Below are 15,682 nucleotides of genomic sequence, written 5' to 3'. Positions count from 1 at the left end.
GTGTCTGGGAGCTGAGGTCAAACACAGGAGGGAGGTGGCCAGTTGCCATCGCTCCCAGTTTGGATGGAGTGAGTCCTGGGCAGGGTGGGTTGGGGCTGGAGGCCCAGCTCACCTGCAGGTTCTCCAAGTGGCCCGAGGACTTGCAGTGGGAGAGCTTTGCCCCCGAGTTGCCATGGTAGAACTTCTGGCAGATGCGGCAGACATAGCCCATCACCGGCACCATGAAGTCCACACCTGTGGGACAGCGGGGTCTGTGCACTCACGTTCCTCCACACCAGCCAGGTGTGCCGCCCTCTTTAGGGGCCCATTTATCCCCCCACCTTCCAGGTGGGAGAAAAGGACGAGGATCGGCCACCTGGCCAGGATGCTGTGGCCGGGATCTGGGGGGTCACCTGGAGGCTGAGGTCAGAGCTGAGGTCTTACCATGTGCAGTGTTGGGGCTGTGGGTCTCTGGGTCTTTCCACTCCTCTATGGCTATCCCTCTGGACCTCACCTGGAAACATGCAAGTGTGGGCCTCAGATCTGACTTCCCCCAGGGCCCCCCACCCCTGAATGCAGGTGGGGGGCCCTGGAACCCAACCATGCTCTTAAACAGTCCCCCATGATTTTGAGGAGGCTGTGGGTGGCATTCTCTGAGCCTTTGCACAGCCAATCCTGCCTCCCACAGTACCCTTCCCAATCTATACTTCCTAGGCTCAGCTCAATCAGTCGCTTCCTCCAGGAAGCCCTCCTGCTCCCACAGTGGCCATAACCATGTCAGGTGTGCCCAACACATCACACATGTCATCTCATTGAATCCTCACCACCAACACCTGTGGTTCACGCATTTTACATAAGAGAGAAAACATTAACTCACTTGCCTGGTGTCAGACAGCTGGTTTAGGGAGGAGCCAGGTTAGTAAACCCTGGTAGGCCCCAAGTCCTGCTTTCACGTTTAACCGTGAGCCCCCTGCCGGCTCCATGAGTTCCCACCTGGTGCTGCAGTGACCTCAGTCCTGGGGGATGGGTTTCAGGTGACCTAGGACCCCTCGTCTCGCCATAAGCCCCTTGCAGATGAGGCCACCTGACGCCAGCCATGCCGGCCTCACCATGCCCAGCAGTGCCTCCCACACACCAGGCCAGCAAACGTGGCTTCTCGGAGTGACACCCACTCCCGTTTGCCAGCCGGGGCTGTCACCCTCACAGCCTGAGTGGGGACTATTTGAACAGAGGAAACAGGCACAGAGATGCCAAGGGGCTTGCCCAGGACACCACTTCTGACTCTGACGAGCAAGGCCAGCCTCACCCCTAACCTGCCTGGGGCTGGAGCCACCCTTGCAACCCTCCATCCACAGTCCCTCTGCGTCCTTTCTGCTGCCCCATCACCACCCTGGGCTGTAACGGGCGAGGTCTGCCAGGGGCCAGGCCTTCGTCCCCACATATCCCAGCACCAGGGTCTGGCCCGGAACAGCTGCTCCGGAAACATCTGTTAAACTGAAGAGAGTCCACGCTTCTCTAGCTCCTCGCTCACGGGAGGCAGAGTAGCGGGGCATTCCGAGCACAGCCTGGCATCCAAGTTGGTGAGATTCTGCCAGGAAAGTGCTTGGCACATGCTGGTATACAGGTAGGTGCTCTAAAAGCGCCGACTGCACTAGCTATCAGCATTAGCAGCATCTTACGCTGACCTTTCCTGTATGTGCTGCATCGCCCCCCACCCATGCCTTTACTGATGCTGCTCCCTCGGCCCGGGGTCCCCTTTCCCTTCCTCGACACATCAGCATTGCAGCCAGGCTTCGAGGCCCTCACAGATTTCACTGCCCCCCTGTAGTCACCTTGGTGTATTTACATAGTCCTACAGGATATAGTTAGTACTAGTACTAAGTTGTAGCAAGCATTAGTGCCTATAAAGGCCAGCACAGTGCCTCCTGGCCCCGGGAGGTGGGGCACGGTCCCTCCTGGGCTGGGAGTCCAGCCTCCAGCCTGCCTCCCACATTCCTTCTTCCCCCCAAGCACCTGCTTGCAGAGTTCCTCCTCAACCTCCATCTCTTCCTCATTATCCTCCTCCTCCTCGTCTTCATCGTCCTCAAAGCAGCCCACGGCATCCACCGTGATGAAGTGGTCCTCATCTTGGCCAGCTATCTCCTTCTCGAACATCTTCATCTGCCCAGGAAGTGGGTCAGGGCTCAGGTCAGCTCTGAGTGGCCAAGGTGCCACACCCCATCCACCCCCCCTCTCCCCCCGGGTCTCCCAATCGCCCTGGACCTGCTATGAGTTCGGGCTGGGATAAATCTCAACTTGCTGCGTGGCCTTGGCCAAGATTCTGCACCTCCCCGAGCCTGTCCCCCGAGGGAGCCGGGGTTACCTCCTTGGCTTTGTCCTTGTGCCCCTGGGACTTCACGTGCTCCACAAACTTGCGGGGGGTCCTGAAGTAGCGGTTGCAAACGGTGCAGAAAGGTCGCAGGGACTGTTTGGCGATCTGGGGGGAAGGAGGGCAGACCAAGGGGGTGGCGGGCAGTGTCCCCAGGCGCAGCTTGGCAGCGCCAGCGAGGCCTGGCCTCCCTCCTGCCGGCCACCACATCTGCAATCGGCTGGCTCCACTCAGCCCCTGTGCCAGCGCATGGGCAAGCACGTCCCTTCCCTGTGCCACTGGCTCCAAGATGGGATGGCAGAGGGCCACAGAGAGAAGACAGGAGAGAGCACATGCGCTAGGAGGAGCCCCCCGAGCCCCATGGCTCAACGGCAGGGCGAGATGGTGCCTGGCCCGCGCCGGACAAATGGGGAAACTGAAGCCCAAAGAAGAAACACGCTGAGGCGTTGAGAAGCCACACTTCCGTGTGACGGCCACGCAGAGACAGACTGACACGGGCTTTCCGTTCCAGCCTGGACTCCTTCCCTCCCAGCCCCCGGCCTGGAGACAGCACATCCAGGTGCCTGGCAGCGCGTGGGCCTCGCACCTTGTGGTCCTGCGTCCTGCGGTGCTGGATCAGGTCCCCCACGTAGTAGACCCGGCAGGTGTTGCACCAGCGCCTCAGAGGCGGCTCCCTGAATGATGACAAGCAAAACAAGGGCAGTGTGACCCCACGTTCCTGGAAAGACGGTCGCTCTCCTAGGTGCTCTGTAAACGCAGGGCAATTCCAACAGGAGCTCTTTTGGAAACTTAACAAAAGGGTTTGGAACTTCACCTGGAAGAATACTTAAATAAGAATATGAACAAGGAGAGTTGGGGGAGAAATGGGATTTAGAAGCATCTGGGATGCCAGAGGGTCACCAGGACAGTGACAGCACCGAGCATATCTGGCCTTGGAAACCTTTCTTTCTCCTTCAGTTTAATGCCCCGTGGTTCCCAGAGCTGCTCCTGCCCGCACCACCATGCCCCTGTGGCAGGCAGGGTCAGCACCTGAGCCAGGGGAGCAGCCCCACAACCCATGTCCTTCCCACGTGGACGGCCACGCTGGTCCTGCCTGGATGGAGCCCTGAGAAAGGGTGTAGTTCATGAGTTCCTGCATTACACCTCTTACGAGGCCATTTTACAGACAAGGAAAACTGAGGTCCAAGGTCACACAGTGAATGGTGTGAAGAGGCCTCTGGGGGAGGGCAATGCTTAACACAAAGGCAGACCTTGCAGATGGTAGAATCAGGGCCCGTCTCAGCCTGGCCTGGCCTGGGAGACTGCCCACCCCCCACACAGGGCCTCCGAGATCCCGCACTCACTCGTCCTCTCTCTCCAGGACATCCCGGGGCACGGGCAGCAGGGACAGGAGGCAGGCTTGGCTCATGTGCTGGATCTCCCCGAGCCGCTGCTGGTGCTGGGCCCCCAACATGTGGTCCTGGAATTCCTACGACAGGAGGGAGGGAGGGATGGGCATGAGGACTGGTCCCCGGAAGGCGGTCAGGGCTGGGCCGAGGGAGGAGGCCTCCGCTCTTCCTGGAGCCTGTGTGAGCGCCTCAAAGACCAGGAGCAGTCTGAGGAGCTCTCAGGTCCCCTGGCTCCGCTCCGCCAGGCACAGAGTGGCAGGGGTGACTACAGCCCCCGGGGTGGCAATACGAGTCTAATGCTGTTATGAATGCTATGCTCGCTCCGGGCCGGGCCTGGGGCTCATGACTTCAATGTCGAGTCGCTGAATCCTCAGAACTACCTGATGTGGTGGGTTCTACATGATTCTTCATCTGACGCCTGGGGAAACTGAGGCACAAAGGGTTAATTCCCTCCCGAGGTCCACGGGGCTGGGCAGGGCCGATTCAAACCAGCTCTGCCTGACTGTAAAAGCCTGCCTTCGTGGCTGCTCAGAACATGTGCTCTGAGCGATGCTCAGCTGCCAGGAACCGGGGCTCAGGGGGCCCCATGTGGCCACGCAGGCAGTCGTGGACCGGGCAGGCTGGGCACCCCACACAGGCCCTCCCCCCGACCGACCCACTGCCCAGGGCAGGGGGCAGTACCTGCTGGCTGCAGCAGCCGGCCCTGCAGATGTAGCAGAAGAACTGGAGCGCCTGCTTGGAGGGCACGCTGGTGGCGGCGGCAGGGGTGGCGGAGGCCGAGTCGCTGGAACGTGGCCCGGGTGCGAGGGATACGGTGCTAAAGGCCCGGCTGTCACTGCTCTGCAGGATGGTGACCTTCAGGGAGCCCCCGGCACCCCACACCTGCGCCAGGAGCAGGAGCAGAGCTATCACCAGCTGGACGCGCATGGTGGGCCAGCCCCAGTGCTGAAGACCTCTGAGCGTGGTCTCATCTGGCCTCCGACAGCCCCCTTTACAGATGGGTGAACTGAGGCTCTAAGCTGTTCGATGACTGTCCAAGCTCACCCAGCTGGGAAGCACTGCAGTCAGGATGCAAAGCCAGGCCCCCCTAAATCTAAAGCCAGGTCCACCCCCTCCTCATACACATGACAGGGAGAAAGTGAGACACAAAGGAGGGAATCCACTGTGAAGCAGAGCTGGGCCCCGAACCCCTGGCACAGGCTGACACTCCACTCTCTCTAAAGAGCAACGTTACTCATGGGAGGGGACTAGACACTCCAGTTTTGGGATGAGCCGGCTGGAAGGGACTCCTGTCCCCAAAGTAGCATCAGATCTTCAGAGCAAAGGCGCGTGTGAAGGCAGCTCGACAGCATGAAGAGTTTGACGAACCACAGTCAAACCCACTCAGGTCTGCCCACAAGCCCAGGCTGCGGGCACATGTCCCAGGTGGGGAAACGCGAGGGGGCCCTGAGGGGGCCTGGGATAGAAAGAGGCCCTCCCACCGCTGGGCACTGTGGTCCCCATGCTGCCACATTAGCAGCTCTACCCACCCTGAGCATCTCTCTTGCTCTTTTCTCACATTCTCCCACATCCAGGCCACCGGTCAGCTCCTCCTGGCTCGCCTCCATGCTGACCTGGGCCGCCGCCGGCTCCGGGGAGGCCTCCTCCAGGCCTGGAATGACACATGGGCTGTTTCCCAGGGCCCATCGCCCACCGGACCCAGAGGGACCCGGGCCCAAGGGCCACCTTCTGTGCTCACAGCCAAGGCCTTTAAGCCTCTGGTGTGAATGGCCCCAAACCCTGGTTCTGGGTCCAACCCTTGGTCCTAGGTAGCGCCCAGTCAGAGCTGGACAGTGTCAGGGGAGGACAGAGGGGTCTGGACAGAGCTGTCCCAGCACCGGGCCGGCTGGGAGCCAGCGCTCACCTACCTGCTTCAGCTTCTACTGCACTGGGCGGTGCCTCCTGCAGTGGGGAATCAGCCGGAACTGGTGCTTGCTCTGATACTGGCACCTGTGGCTGCGTCGCAGGCTGCCCCTGGGTCTGGTCCGGTGGCTGCACTGGCAACTGCACTGGAGGTTGCTCTGGTGGCTGCTCCACTGGCTGGGCCCTCGGCTGTGTTCCTGCCTGGACCTGTGGACATGTCTGGGTCTGTGCCTGCTTCTGCAGCGGTGGCTGCACCTGCCTTGGGGGCCGCACCTGTGCCTGTGGCTGCACCTGCGTCTGCGGCTCTGCCTCCGGCTGGGCCTGCTGCGGCATTAAGTGCTCTGGGGAGGTCTGTGTCTGTGCCTGCTTCTGCAGCGGCGGCTGCACCTGGGCCTGGATCTGCAGAACCCGTGGCTGGGATCGTGGCAGCACTCGGGCTTCCAGTGGATCGGGCAGCAGCTCAGGTGTCTGCGTCTGCTTCGGCGCTGTCATCCGGGCCTGTGGCTGGACCTTCGCCTGCAGCTGCCCTGGGGGTCCCTTTTCTGTGGGCTTCTCTGAGCTAGGAAGGATCAAAGGAGATCAAATTCATGTCTTCCAACCGGCTCCCTAGAAAGGCTAAGACCCAGGTTCCAATCATCACTCTACCCCATTCGAGCTGGGCATTCGGGCAAGCCCCTTTGGCTCTCAGCCTAAATAAACTGGAAGGATCACTTGCTCCCACCTCCCACAACTTGCTAATATGCAACCAAGGCCTGCAGAGCTACCCACCCTCTGCCCACCCTAGGTCCCAGATGCACATCTCCACCCCTCAACCTGGCCACTTCGTCTGTCTCCAGGGGGCTCAGCCAGTGAAGACATCAGAGTCTGTCTGGCCTGGGGCCTTCCCACGTGAGATGCAGAATTAGGTTTGACCTTCCTCTAAGCCAGAAGCCAATGCCCTGTCCTTGTTCCAACTCCCCTGAAGAGTCCTTTCCCCACCTACCCCCGCCGCCCCCTGCTCCCCCCCCACCCCTGGCCTTTGCAGGAATGAGAGTACAGGCCTCCTGGGCCCCGGCGGGTTTCAGCATCAGTTACCTCTTTGACCTTTTAGCTGGTGGCCCAGACGCTTCACAGGACTCTGGCTCAGGTGCCGAAGTGCAAGTCTCCTTAGTGACATCATCTGGGCAGGGAGGGGAATCTTGGTCTAGAAGGAAGGGCAGATGAGTGGCTGCCAGGGACAGGTCAAGCACCAACCATCTCTAGGAGGTAAGGCCTGGGCTCACCCCCCACCAAGATCCCTGCCTCCATGACCAGCCCTTCACCCACTCGCCCCAACCGCCATCCCCTCTGAAGGACCAGCAGCTCCCTCACCTGGTGTGTCCGTTCGGGGCTCCACAGCTTCCTCAGACCCCTCTGGGGGGTCTGCCTCGTCTCCCACGGGCATCGTCTGAGAAGAAGAGTCCTGCTTCCGTTCAGAAACCGTTTCTGACACCCACTGCCCACCTTGCAAATACATCCTTGCCCAAGAGCAGCTGCTACGGTCCCAGGAGATGAGGGGCCTGGGGGCCTGGCCCTAGAGCTGCCAAGAGATGATCTTAAACTCCCCAGGAATCGTGTCCAGGGCGTTCCATCTGGTTCCTGATGTCAAGTAAACCCAGGTTGGGGGCCATGAGCCCTCTCCGGGCCACAGTGCTGCGTCCTGACGTCCCCCCTTCCCTGCAAGCAGCTCAGAGGGCCCCTCCTCAAATGCACACCTGATCACGCGTCTCGTCTCTTTCAGGCCGAAACCCCCGTGACTTCTCATAGCCCGGAGTACTCTCCTTTCACCCGAGCCTGACACCACCTCCCCTCCTTCCTATACAAAATGACCTCTGCCCCCACACCCACCCCTCCAAGCTAGAGGCCGAGGCCCCTTCCCCAAAGCCCAGGCCTCTTCCTGCCCCAGGCCTTTCCAGAGCCCCAAACGCACTTCTTACAGGAACCCTTCAGGGGAGCTGAGCAAGGCAAGGAAAGGGCCTTGGCCTCTGGCTGGAGGAAGGGCAAACCTAGCTCTGCACCTCCCCTGGGAACCAGTACTAAGCGGGACCGCCCACCACATCAGGCCTCCGTGCCCTGCAGCAACTACCTGCAGGACATGGGCACCGGCCTTCAAGTCAGGAAGCCCAGCTCTGCGTCTTTCTCCCCCAGGGAAACCTCCATCCACCCCACTCTGAGACTCCGTTTTCCCATTTGTAAAATGGGAGTGGGGTGATCAGAGACAAGCCTGTGAGGAGAGGCCCCCTGGAAGGTCAGAGGCCAGGACCCCTCTCTGGAGGGAAATGCCTCACCCCCAGAGGGGGGCTGCCTGGGAGCAGGCAGAAAGCGGGTACTGCCCCCACCCCAGAATCCTGAGGAGCACGGTGTGTGTGAGGAGCTGCTGGGACTTTCAGGGCCAGGACAGTCTCGGGGAGTACGTTATTCCCTTTGCCAGTCTCTCTGAGTCTTTCTGCTTATCAGGGGACCCTCCCTCTGAAGTGTTCACCCCCTCTCAGACGGGGAGTAGCGGGGTGCCGGCTCAGAACCTTCGGATGCCAGTGTGGAGTTCAGGGCTTTATAATATGGTTTCACCCCCATTACCTTTCCTTTCTACTGTTTTATTTTCTTTTCTTTTCTTTTATTTTCTTTTCTTTTATTTTACTTTATTTTATTTTATTTTATTTTATTTTATTTATGTAGTGATATAATATGTTTCCTTTTTAAATAACTGAGCAGAGGCCCTGGCCGGATAGCTCAGTGAGTTAGAGTATCATCCTGATGTGCCAAGGTTGCGGGTTCGATCTCCAGTCAGGGCACATCCAAGAATCAACCAATAAATGCATAAATAAGTGGAACAACAAGTCGATGTTTCCCTCTCTTAAATCAATCAGCAATCAATCACTGAGCAGAGTCCAGTTCACTTCAAGCTGTGCTATCCCAGGCAGGAGCCATTAGCCACAGGTGGGTGGCTTTTGAGTACTTGAAACGTGGAAAGCCAAACTGAGATTTGGTATAAAATCCACATCAGATTTTAAAGATTTAGTACAAAAAAAAAAAAGAGAGAGAGAAATGTAAAACACCTCGCTCATTTTTTATATCGATTACATTTTGGAATGATAATTTTTGAATATATTGGATTAAATAAAATATATTTAATTAAAATTAAATTCACATGTTTTGTTTTGCTTTGTTAATATAATTACTAGAAAAAATTAAATTCCATATATGGCTTGCATTTTATTTCCATCAGGCAGTGCTGATTTTAAGGAGCACTCCTAAAACTAATATAGTGTTATGTGTCAATTATAGCTTAATTTTTTTAAAAAGAGAAATTTTAGCCCTGACCGGTTTGGCTCAGTGGATAAAGTGTCGGCTTGCGGACTGAAGGGTCCCAGGTTCGATTCTGGTCAAGGGCATGTACCTTGGTTGCGGGCACATCCCCAGTAGGGGGTGTGCAGGAGGCAGCTGATCGATGTTTCTCTCTCATCGATGTTTCTGACTCTCTATCCCTCTCCCTTCCTCTCTGTAAAAAATCAATAAAAATCTATTTTTTTTAAAAAGAGAAATTTTAGGTAAATAATAATACTGATGATATTTGGACATGGCAAAAATCCCATCAGGGGTTCAGGAATATTTGAAGTTTGAGAAACACTACACAAGTCCAACTTACCTCCTGCTCACTTTACAGGTGAAGAAACTAAGGCATAAAGAGGGGTGTGGCCTGCCCAGTGTGGGCCAGAGTGGGGAGCTGGCTGATCACCAGGCCAGCCCTCTCCCATCCCTGCCTGCTCTGCCCCCCGCCACCACTCACCTTGCGATCAGGGGTGGTCCGGGCCTGTTTCTGGGGGTTCCGCCCTGCAAGGATGAGCTTGGAGGGGTTTATGGGGACCCTGACAGGAGGGGGGCCCAGCAGGGACTGCTGAGTGGCCTGGGGAAAATACTGCTGTAGATTTGGGGTGGCCATCTGGGGGGGTGTGAGGCTGGGGGCTGTCAGGTTCGGGGTGGCCAGGTTGTAGCTGCGAAGGTTACCTGTAGGCAAGAAGATGGAGAAGAGGGATTATAGCACATTGCGGGCGGAGCATTCTCGTGCTTTCACGTTACACAGTGCTCTGCATAAAAGTTAACGGCACTTTCACATTTGGTTGGATGGTAGAGGCTAAGCTTTCTATGCGTGGCCCCAGTCACTAGGCCCAGCCATCAGCAGGGTAGATACTGTTTCTACTGATGACACAAAAGACATGAAGCGGAGGACTTATCCAGGGTCTCTGGGAGGTCCTCCTGACTCCTCCCTCTCTTTATCCCCCCACCAAGCCAGCACCAAACCCTACCAACCCTATCCCCTCCCCCTCTTCCAGTCCAGCCTGACTCCCCTTGCTAGCTCCACTCCCAGCCCCCTTCCAACGCCACTTCATCTCTGCATGTCAGCCAGGTTTGCACTGGAGAGCAGCAAAGGGTAATCTTTCTAAAACCACATTCTGACGTCGCCCTTCCCCCTGTCTAAACCCTTCCATAGCTCCCTGCTGCTCATGGTGCCAGGTCCGCCTTGCCCTCCTCCCTGACCTCCTTTCTTTCTATTCGCCCCACACATGCCCCCACTAGACTCCAGCTATAGGCTCCCGTGTATCCCTCAAACAAGCCTGGTTTCTTCCTGCCTCTGTTCCTTCCACCTGAGACCTTCTGTCCCCACTACCTCCCAGTTACTTCAGGTCTCCGTGTAGGTGTTTTCTTCTGGAGGCTTCCCCGGAGCCTCTCTCAGTCCCCAGGGCCTCGAGCTTGCAACTGTTCTAGGACCAGCTGCACAAATGCCTTGTCCACTTCCCACTGCCCATCACCCAACCACCCGGGGAACACCTCATCAGGCTCAGCATCCCAGTGCTGGGGAGTATTTGAGCCATAATAGACAGTTCAAGTTCTTGCCCCAAGGCTCGGAGGACAAGCACAGGGGTTCAGGGCATGCGTCAGATGTGCTGTGACAGCTTATTCAAATCCAGACTCGAGAGTACAAGCTCTGTGACCCTGAGCAAATCAGTTCCCCCTTCTCAGCCTCAGTTTCCTCATCTGTAAAATGGGGATAATAATAGTGCTTGACTCAGTTATTAGGAGGATCCAATGAGATATACAAGTGTGCCTTGTATATAGTAAGTGTTCAATTAACATGGATTTAAAACAAATACATGTACACAGATGTGCAGGGAGAGAACAGAACGCCAACCAGCTGTTACAGTGAGATGAAAGATGGCACACTCCCAAAGGAAAATGGCAAAGCCCTCATGCCCGCCAGAATGGCTACCATCAATAAATCAACAAACAACAAGTGCTGGCGAGGATGTGGAGAACAGGGAACCCTTGTGCACTGCTGGTGGGAATGCAGATTGGTGCAGCTACTATGGAAAACAGTATGGAGTTTCCTCAAAAAATAAAAAACGGCCGGAACCGGTTTGGCTCAGTGGATAGAGCGTCGGCCTGCGGACTGAAAGGTCCCGGGTTTGATTCCGGTCAGGGGCATGTACCTTGGTTGCGGGCATATCCCCAGTAGGGGGTGTGCAGGAGGCAGCTGATCAATGTTTCTCTCTCATCGATGTTTCTAACTCTCTCTCTTTCTCCCTTCCTCTCTGTAAAAAACCAATAAAATATATTTAAAAAAAAAAAAAAAAATTAAAAACGGAACTGCCTTATGACCCAGTGGTTCCACTTCTGGGTATGTATCCAAAGAAACCCAAAACACTAATTCAAAAGGATATGTGCACCCCTGTGTTCATTGCAGCATTATTTACAATTAGAGGCCTGGTGCACCAAAATTCGTGCACTGGGGAGGATGTCCCTCAGCCCGACTTGCACCCTCTTGCAGTCTGTGAGCCCTCAGGGGATGTCCCACTGCTGGCTTAGGCCCGCTCCCCACCAGGAGTGGGCCTAAGCCAGTGATTCCCAAAGTGGGCGCTACCGCCCCCTGGTGGGCGCTGCAGCGATCCAGGGGGGCGGTGATGGCCACAGGTGCATTTGGGGGCGATGAGTAACTGCTATTAAAATTTAAAAAATAATAATTTCCAGGGGCTGAGTAATATTTTTTCTGGAAAGGGGGCGGTAGGCCAAATAAGTTTGGGAACCACTGGCCTAAGCCATCAGTGGGACATCCTTAACGCTGCTGCAGAGGCGGGAAAAGCTCCCGCCACTGCTGCTGCACTCGCCTGCCTTGAGCCCGGCTTCTGGGCTTCTGGCTGAGCGGCACTCCCTCTGTGGGAGCACACTGACCACCAGGAGGCAGCTCTTGTATTGAGCATCTGCCCCCTGGTGGTCAGTGCACATCATAGTAACCAGTCGTCTCACAGTTCGGTCAATTTGCATATTACCCTTTTATTATATAAGAATAGCCAAGATTTGGAAGCGGCCCAAGTGGCCATCAGGAGATGGATGAATGGATAAAAAAGCGGTGGTACAGAGCTGAATACAATGTTCATTGGAACTCATCACTGTGGTACAAACTAGGTTCTTTGTAAATTAAAAAAACTATGGAGCCGCAATATTTTTGGAATTAGTTGTGATGCATTTGATTTATTTTATATTCATAAACTCTGTTACATTCTATCAATTGAAGAGAAGCTGTAGCTGTTGAAATTTACAACTTTTTAATGTAAACACAGAGTAACTAAACTACAATTTTTGTGTGTAACAAAGCTGATGTTGAATTAAAATTATATCTCATCATGAAAAAAAAAAGCTGCGGTACAATTACACACGGAATACTACTCGGCCGTAAAAAAGAAGGAAATCCTACTCTTTGCAACAGCACAGACAGACGTGGAGGGCATTGTGCTAAGTGAAACAGGCCAGTCAGAGAAAGACAAAGGCACATGATTTCACTCATATACGTGGAATCTAATGAACAAAATAAACTAACAAAACAGAAACAGATTTATAGATACAGAGAACAGAATGAAAGCTGTGGGGGGGGGGGCGGGGGGGGGGGGGGGGGGGGGTGGGATTTGGGAGCGGATGGAAAAAAGTGAAGGGATTATGCAAAAAAATAAAATACATAAAAAGAAAAATGGCAAAGGACATGGACAAGTCACAAAAAGAAATACAAACGCTTAACAGACCATGATAAAATGTTAAACTGCACTAGCACTCCAAGAAATGTAAACGAAAGCATCAATAATATAGCTTTTTGCCAACCAAGTTAGTAAGTTATATGTATATACATGTATATATATAAAAAAGCATATAATACCCAGTGTTGCTGTGGGCATGGTGAGACCGGTACTGTCATACGTGGCTGGTGACATTGCAAACTGGTCCAGTCCTTTAGGAAAGCAATTTGGCAATACTTATCAAGAGCCATAAAATACCCATCCCCCACCCACCCAGTTATTCTACTCTTGGGAATCCATTCTAAGAAAATAGTCTCAAACAGGATATTCATCCCACTGTTATTTAAAATAGAAAAAAAGAGAAAGAAATGGCTGGGAAGGTTTAGGTAAGCAAGGGCACATCCCTCCAATGGAATATTAAACAGCTACTAACACATAACCAGAGACTGTCCAATCACATGATAAATGATCGTGCCGTTCTATTCAGTGAGAAACAAGATCCAGCCTTTCATTTGTGTCAATAACCACCATCACATACCAATCCCCAGGGCAGTGCCTAGAAAAGAATGGGAGGAAACACACCCAAACCTTGACAGGTGGTTCTTTTCTTCAGGAGGTGAGTGAGGCTACAGACGGTAATTTGGGTTTTCTTATCCTCTTTTAAAAATGCTCTTTTCACTTGTCTTTGAAGAGTGTAGCTTTTTAAATGGGGGGAAATATATGCATATATTGTGGGTCCCTGTGTGTGGTTTTATCTCTCCACTCATCTATCTGTCACTTTTTCTTTTCTTTTTGTTGTTGATTTTTTTAATGGAATTTATTTGGGTGACATTGGTTAATAAAGTTATATAGATTTCAGGTGCACAATTCTATCTATCGTTTATTTTTTTTTAAAGATTATAATTGATTTTTTTGAGAGAGAAAGGGAGAGGAAGAGGGAGAGGGAGAGGGGGAGAGAGGGAGAGAGAGAGAGAGAGAGAGAGAGAGAGAGAGAGAGAAACATTGATGTGAGAACATCGATCAGCTGCCTCCTGAGGATCGAGCCGCAACCCAGACATGTGCCCTGACCAGGAATCCAACCAGCAACCTTTCAGTGCATGGCATGATATCCGAGCAACCTAGCCACGCCAGCCAGGGCTGTCTGTCATTTATATGTAAGCTCCCAGAACCATTCACACCCAGGTGGCCCTGGCAGGGCTGAAGAGTGACAACCATCACATCTGCCCTGGCTGCAAACCCTGCTGGGGGGCAGGAGAGTCTAGCGTCTCAGCACACAGCTCTGTGGTAAGATCTGGGCTCTAATTCTCCCTCTCATCAACACCTACTCACTGTGTGACCATGGGCACGTGCCCCTCTCTGGGCCTGTTTTTTCACCTGTAAAATGGGGCCATGAGTGAACCTCTCCTTAGGGTTGTCAGCTGAGTCGAGGAATTGGGTTTGTAAAGACCTCAGCACAGAGTCCAGGCTGGCAAGTCACAGCTACCCTGGGGACAGTCTGGATCTGAACATGAGCTGGCCCCAGGCCACTGGGCCCCTGGGTTACTCCCGAAGGGGCTGAGGTATCTTGGAAAGTATCAGGGCAGCATCTTGGAGAGAAGAGCTGAAAAACTGCTCTCCCCATGGGGAAACTGAGGCCAGGGCACAGGCCTAAAGCACCCACTCAGAGGTCCAGGGGGTCGGGAGGCTCAGGCCTTGGTCTAGCTCGGCCACGGCTGGTGCTGTGTGACCCAGGGCAAAGGACTTCCCTTCTCTGGACTTTCAGCTTCCTCATCTGTCAAACGGGATGCAGGGGAGGGTGGTCAAAACAGGTCTTTCCATCCAGCATCTCACGTAACCTGAAGGTCAGTGAAATGTTTTGAGTGCTGTCCACAGAGCCAGCAACATGGCCAAGGGCACACAATGTGTGCGGTCAGACAGACCCGCCTGCAGCTGAGCAACTTGTGCCTCCTGGAGCCTCGGTGTCCCGCCTGTAAACTGGGGACGCCGCCAGCAGCTCCCTCTCAGGCTGACGCTGTGGATCTGGTGGGACTGGGGGGCTGCTGGGAAGCCGGCACTAAGACGCAGGGAGAAGGGCCTGTGGCCATACCTTGCAACTGCTGCAGAAGCAAAGCTCGCTGCAGCAGCACAGAGCTGTTGAGGAGGGAGGCCGCGTTGGTGCCCTGGAGGTTCAGAAGCTGCTGCTGTGGCTGCTGCTGGGGGAGCCCCCTGTGTGTGGAGATCGGGTGTCAGAGTGTCACCGGGAGAGCCTCCCCTCCATTCTCTGCCCTCCTGGGGGTGGGAAATGACTTGCAGGACTCACATAGGCAGGTCTCTGGGAGGAAGGGCTGGGAAGGGGTCTCCAAGGCCCGGGTCTGAGTAGCAGGACTAGAGCCGCCACCCTCCCCGGGAACTCACCTGCTCATGGCCATGGGCAGGGGGGCCTGCGGGGGCGGCTGCTGGAGCAGCTGCTGGAGCTGCAGCAACTGCTGCTGCTGCTGCTGGAGCTGCTGCTGGAGCTGCTGCTGCTGGAGCTGGTTGAACATGGTGGCTGGGGAGGAAGGGGAGGAAGTCTGGGCTCCCCACCCCAGGCCCGGCCAGCTCTCCTCCGTCCATGGTCACCCGCCCCCACCCCGGCCCTCAAATACTGCCAGCTGAGCTGTACTCTCCCAGTCCTGCCCAGGCCGCCCACATTTGCTCCCCGCCCCATCATCACGCCCCCAATTCTCCCAACTGCAGGAGCCAACCACCCTCCCGCCAATTTCCCCCAAATCCTGCCAACAGCCCCCAATTCAAAGGCCCAACCCGTCCTCCATCTCTCCAACTCTCAGGGTCTAGGGGGAGCATCCGACCCCAACACACCACCCCCTGCGGCCTTTCTCTGCGGAGGCCAGCGCCCCCCCCCACACACACACACACACACTCAGCCCCTCTGACACTCCCACCCTCTCGCTGTGCCTCTCGGTGTCAATCACAGCAGCACCTCCCCC

General features: G+C 55.1%; 1 protein-coding gene across 4 annotated transcripts in view; it reads right to left on the bottom strand.

Moving 5' to 3' along the window:
* The window catches only part of CIZ1 (CDKN1A interacting zinc finger protein 1), a 15,957-nt gene extending 761 nt beyond the window's left edge, over window positions 1-15,196 (bottom strand). The window contains exons 1-16 of one of the 4 annotated variants that reach the window (XM_005881421.2): window positions 15,111-15,196; window positions 14,803-14,921; window positions 12,857-12,928; window positions 9,443-9,660; window positions 6,988-7,078; window positions 6,712-6,820; window positions 5,929-6,196; window positions 5,643-5,844; window positions 5,265-5,386; window positions 4,417-4,617; window positions 3,691-3,815; window positions 2,934-3,021; window positions 2,342-2,455; window positions 1,993-2,139; window positions 424-493; window positions 113-234 (exon numbers count right to left, since the gene is read on the bottom strand). In XM_005881421.2, coding sequence (XP_005881483.1) covers window positions 113-234; window positions 424-493; window positions 1,993-2,139; window positions 2,342-2,455; window positions 2,934-3,021; window positions 3,691-3,815; window positions 4,417-4,617; window positions 5,265-5,386; window positions 5,643-5,844; window positions 5,929-6,196; window positions 6,712-6,820; window positions 6,988-7,078; window positions 9,443-9,660; window positions 12,857-12,928; window positions 14,803-14,921; window positions 15,111-15,124 — 2,082 coding nt within the window. In that variant the 5' untranslated portion in view covers window positions 15,125-15,196. Of the gene's footprint in view, window positions 1-112; window positions 235-423; window positions 494-1,992; window positions 2,140-2,341; window positions 2,456-2,933; window positions 3,022-3,690; window positions 3,816-4,416; window positions 4,618-5,264; window positions 5,387-5,642; window positions 6,197-6,711; window positions 6,821-6,987; window positions 7,079-9,442; window positions 9,661-12,856; window positions 12,929-13,298; window positions 13,415-14,802; window positions 14,922-15,110 lie in introns of those variants that run through there. The other 3 variants (XM_005881419.2, XM_005881420.2, XM_005881422.2) reach the window with 3 other exon arrangements.
* Between the last annotated feature and the right edge of the window lie 486 nt (window positions 15,197-15,682).

This window comes from Myotis brandtii, unplaced genomic scaffold, assembly GCF_000412655.1.
Source record: "Myotis brandtii unplaced genomic scaffold, ASM41265v1 scaffold68, whole genome shotgun sequence".
NCBI classification, from domain to species: Eukaryota; Metazoa; Chordata; class Mammalia; order Chiroptera; family Vespertilionidae; genus Myotis; species Myotis brandtii.
This window is presented reverse-complemented; position numbering and strand designations above follow the sequence as displayed.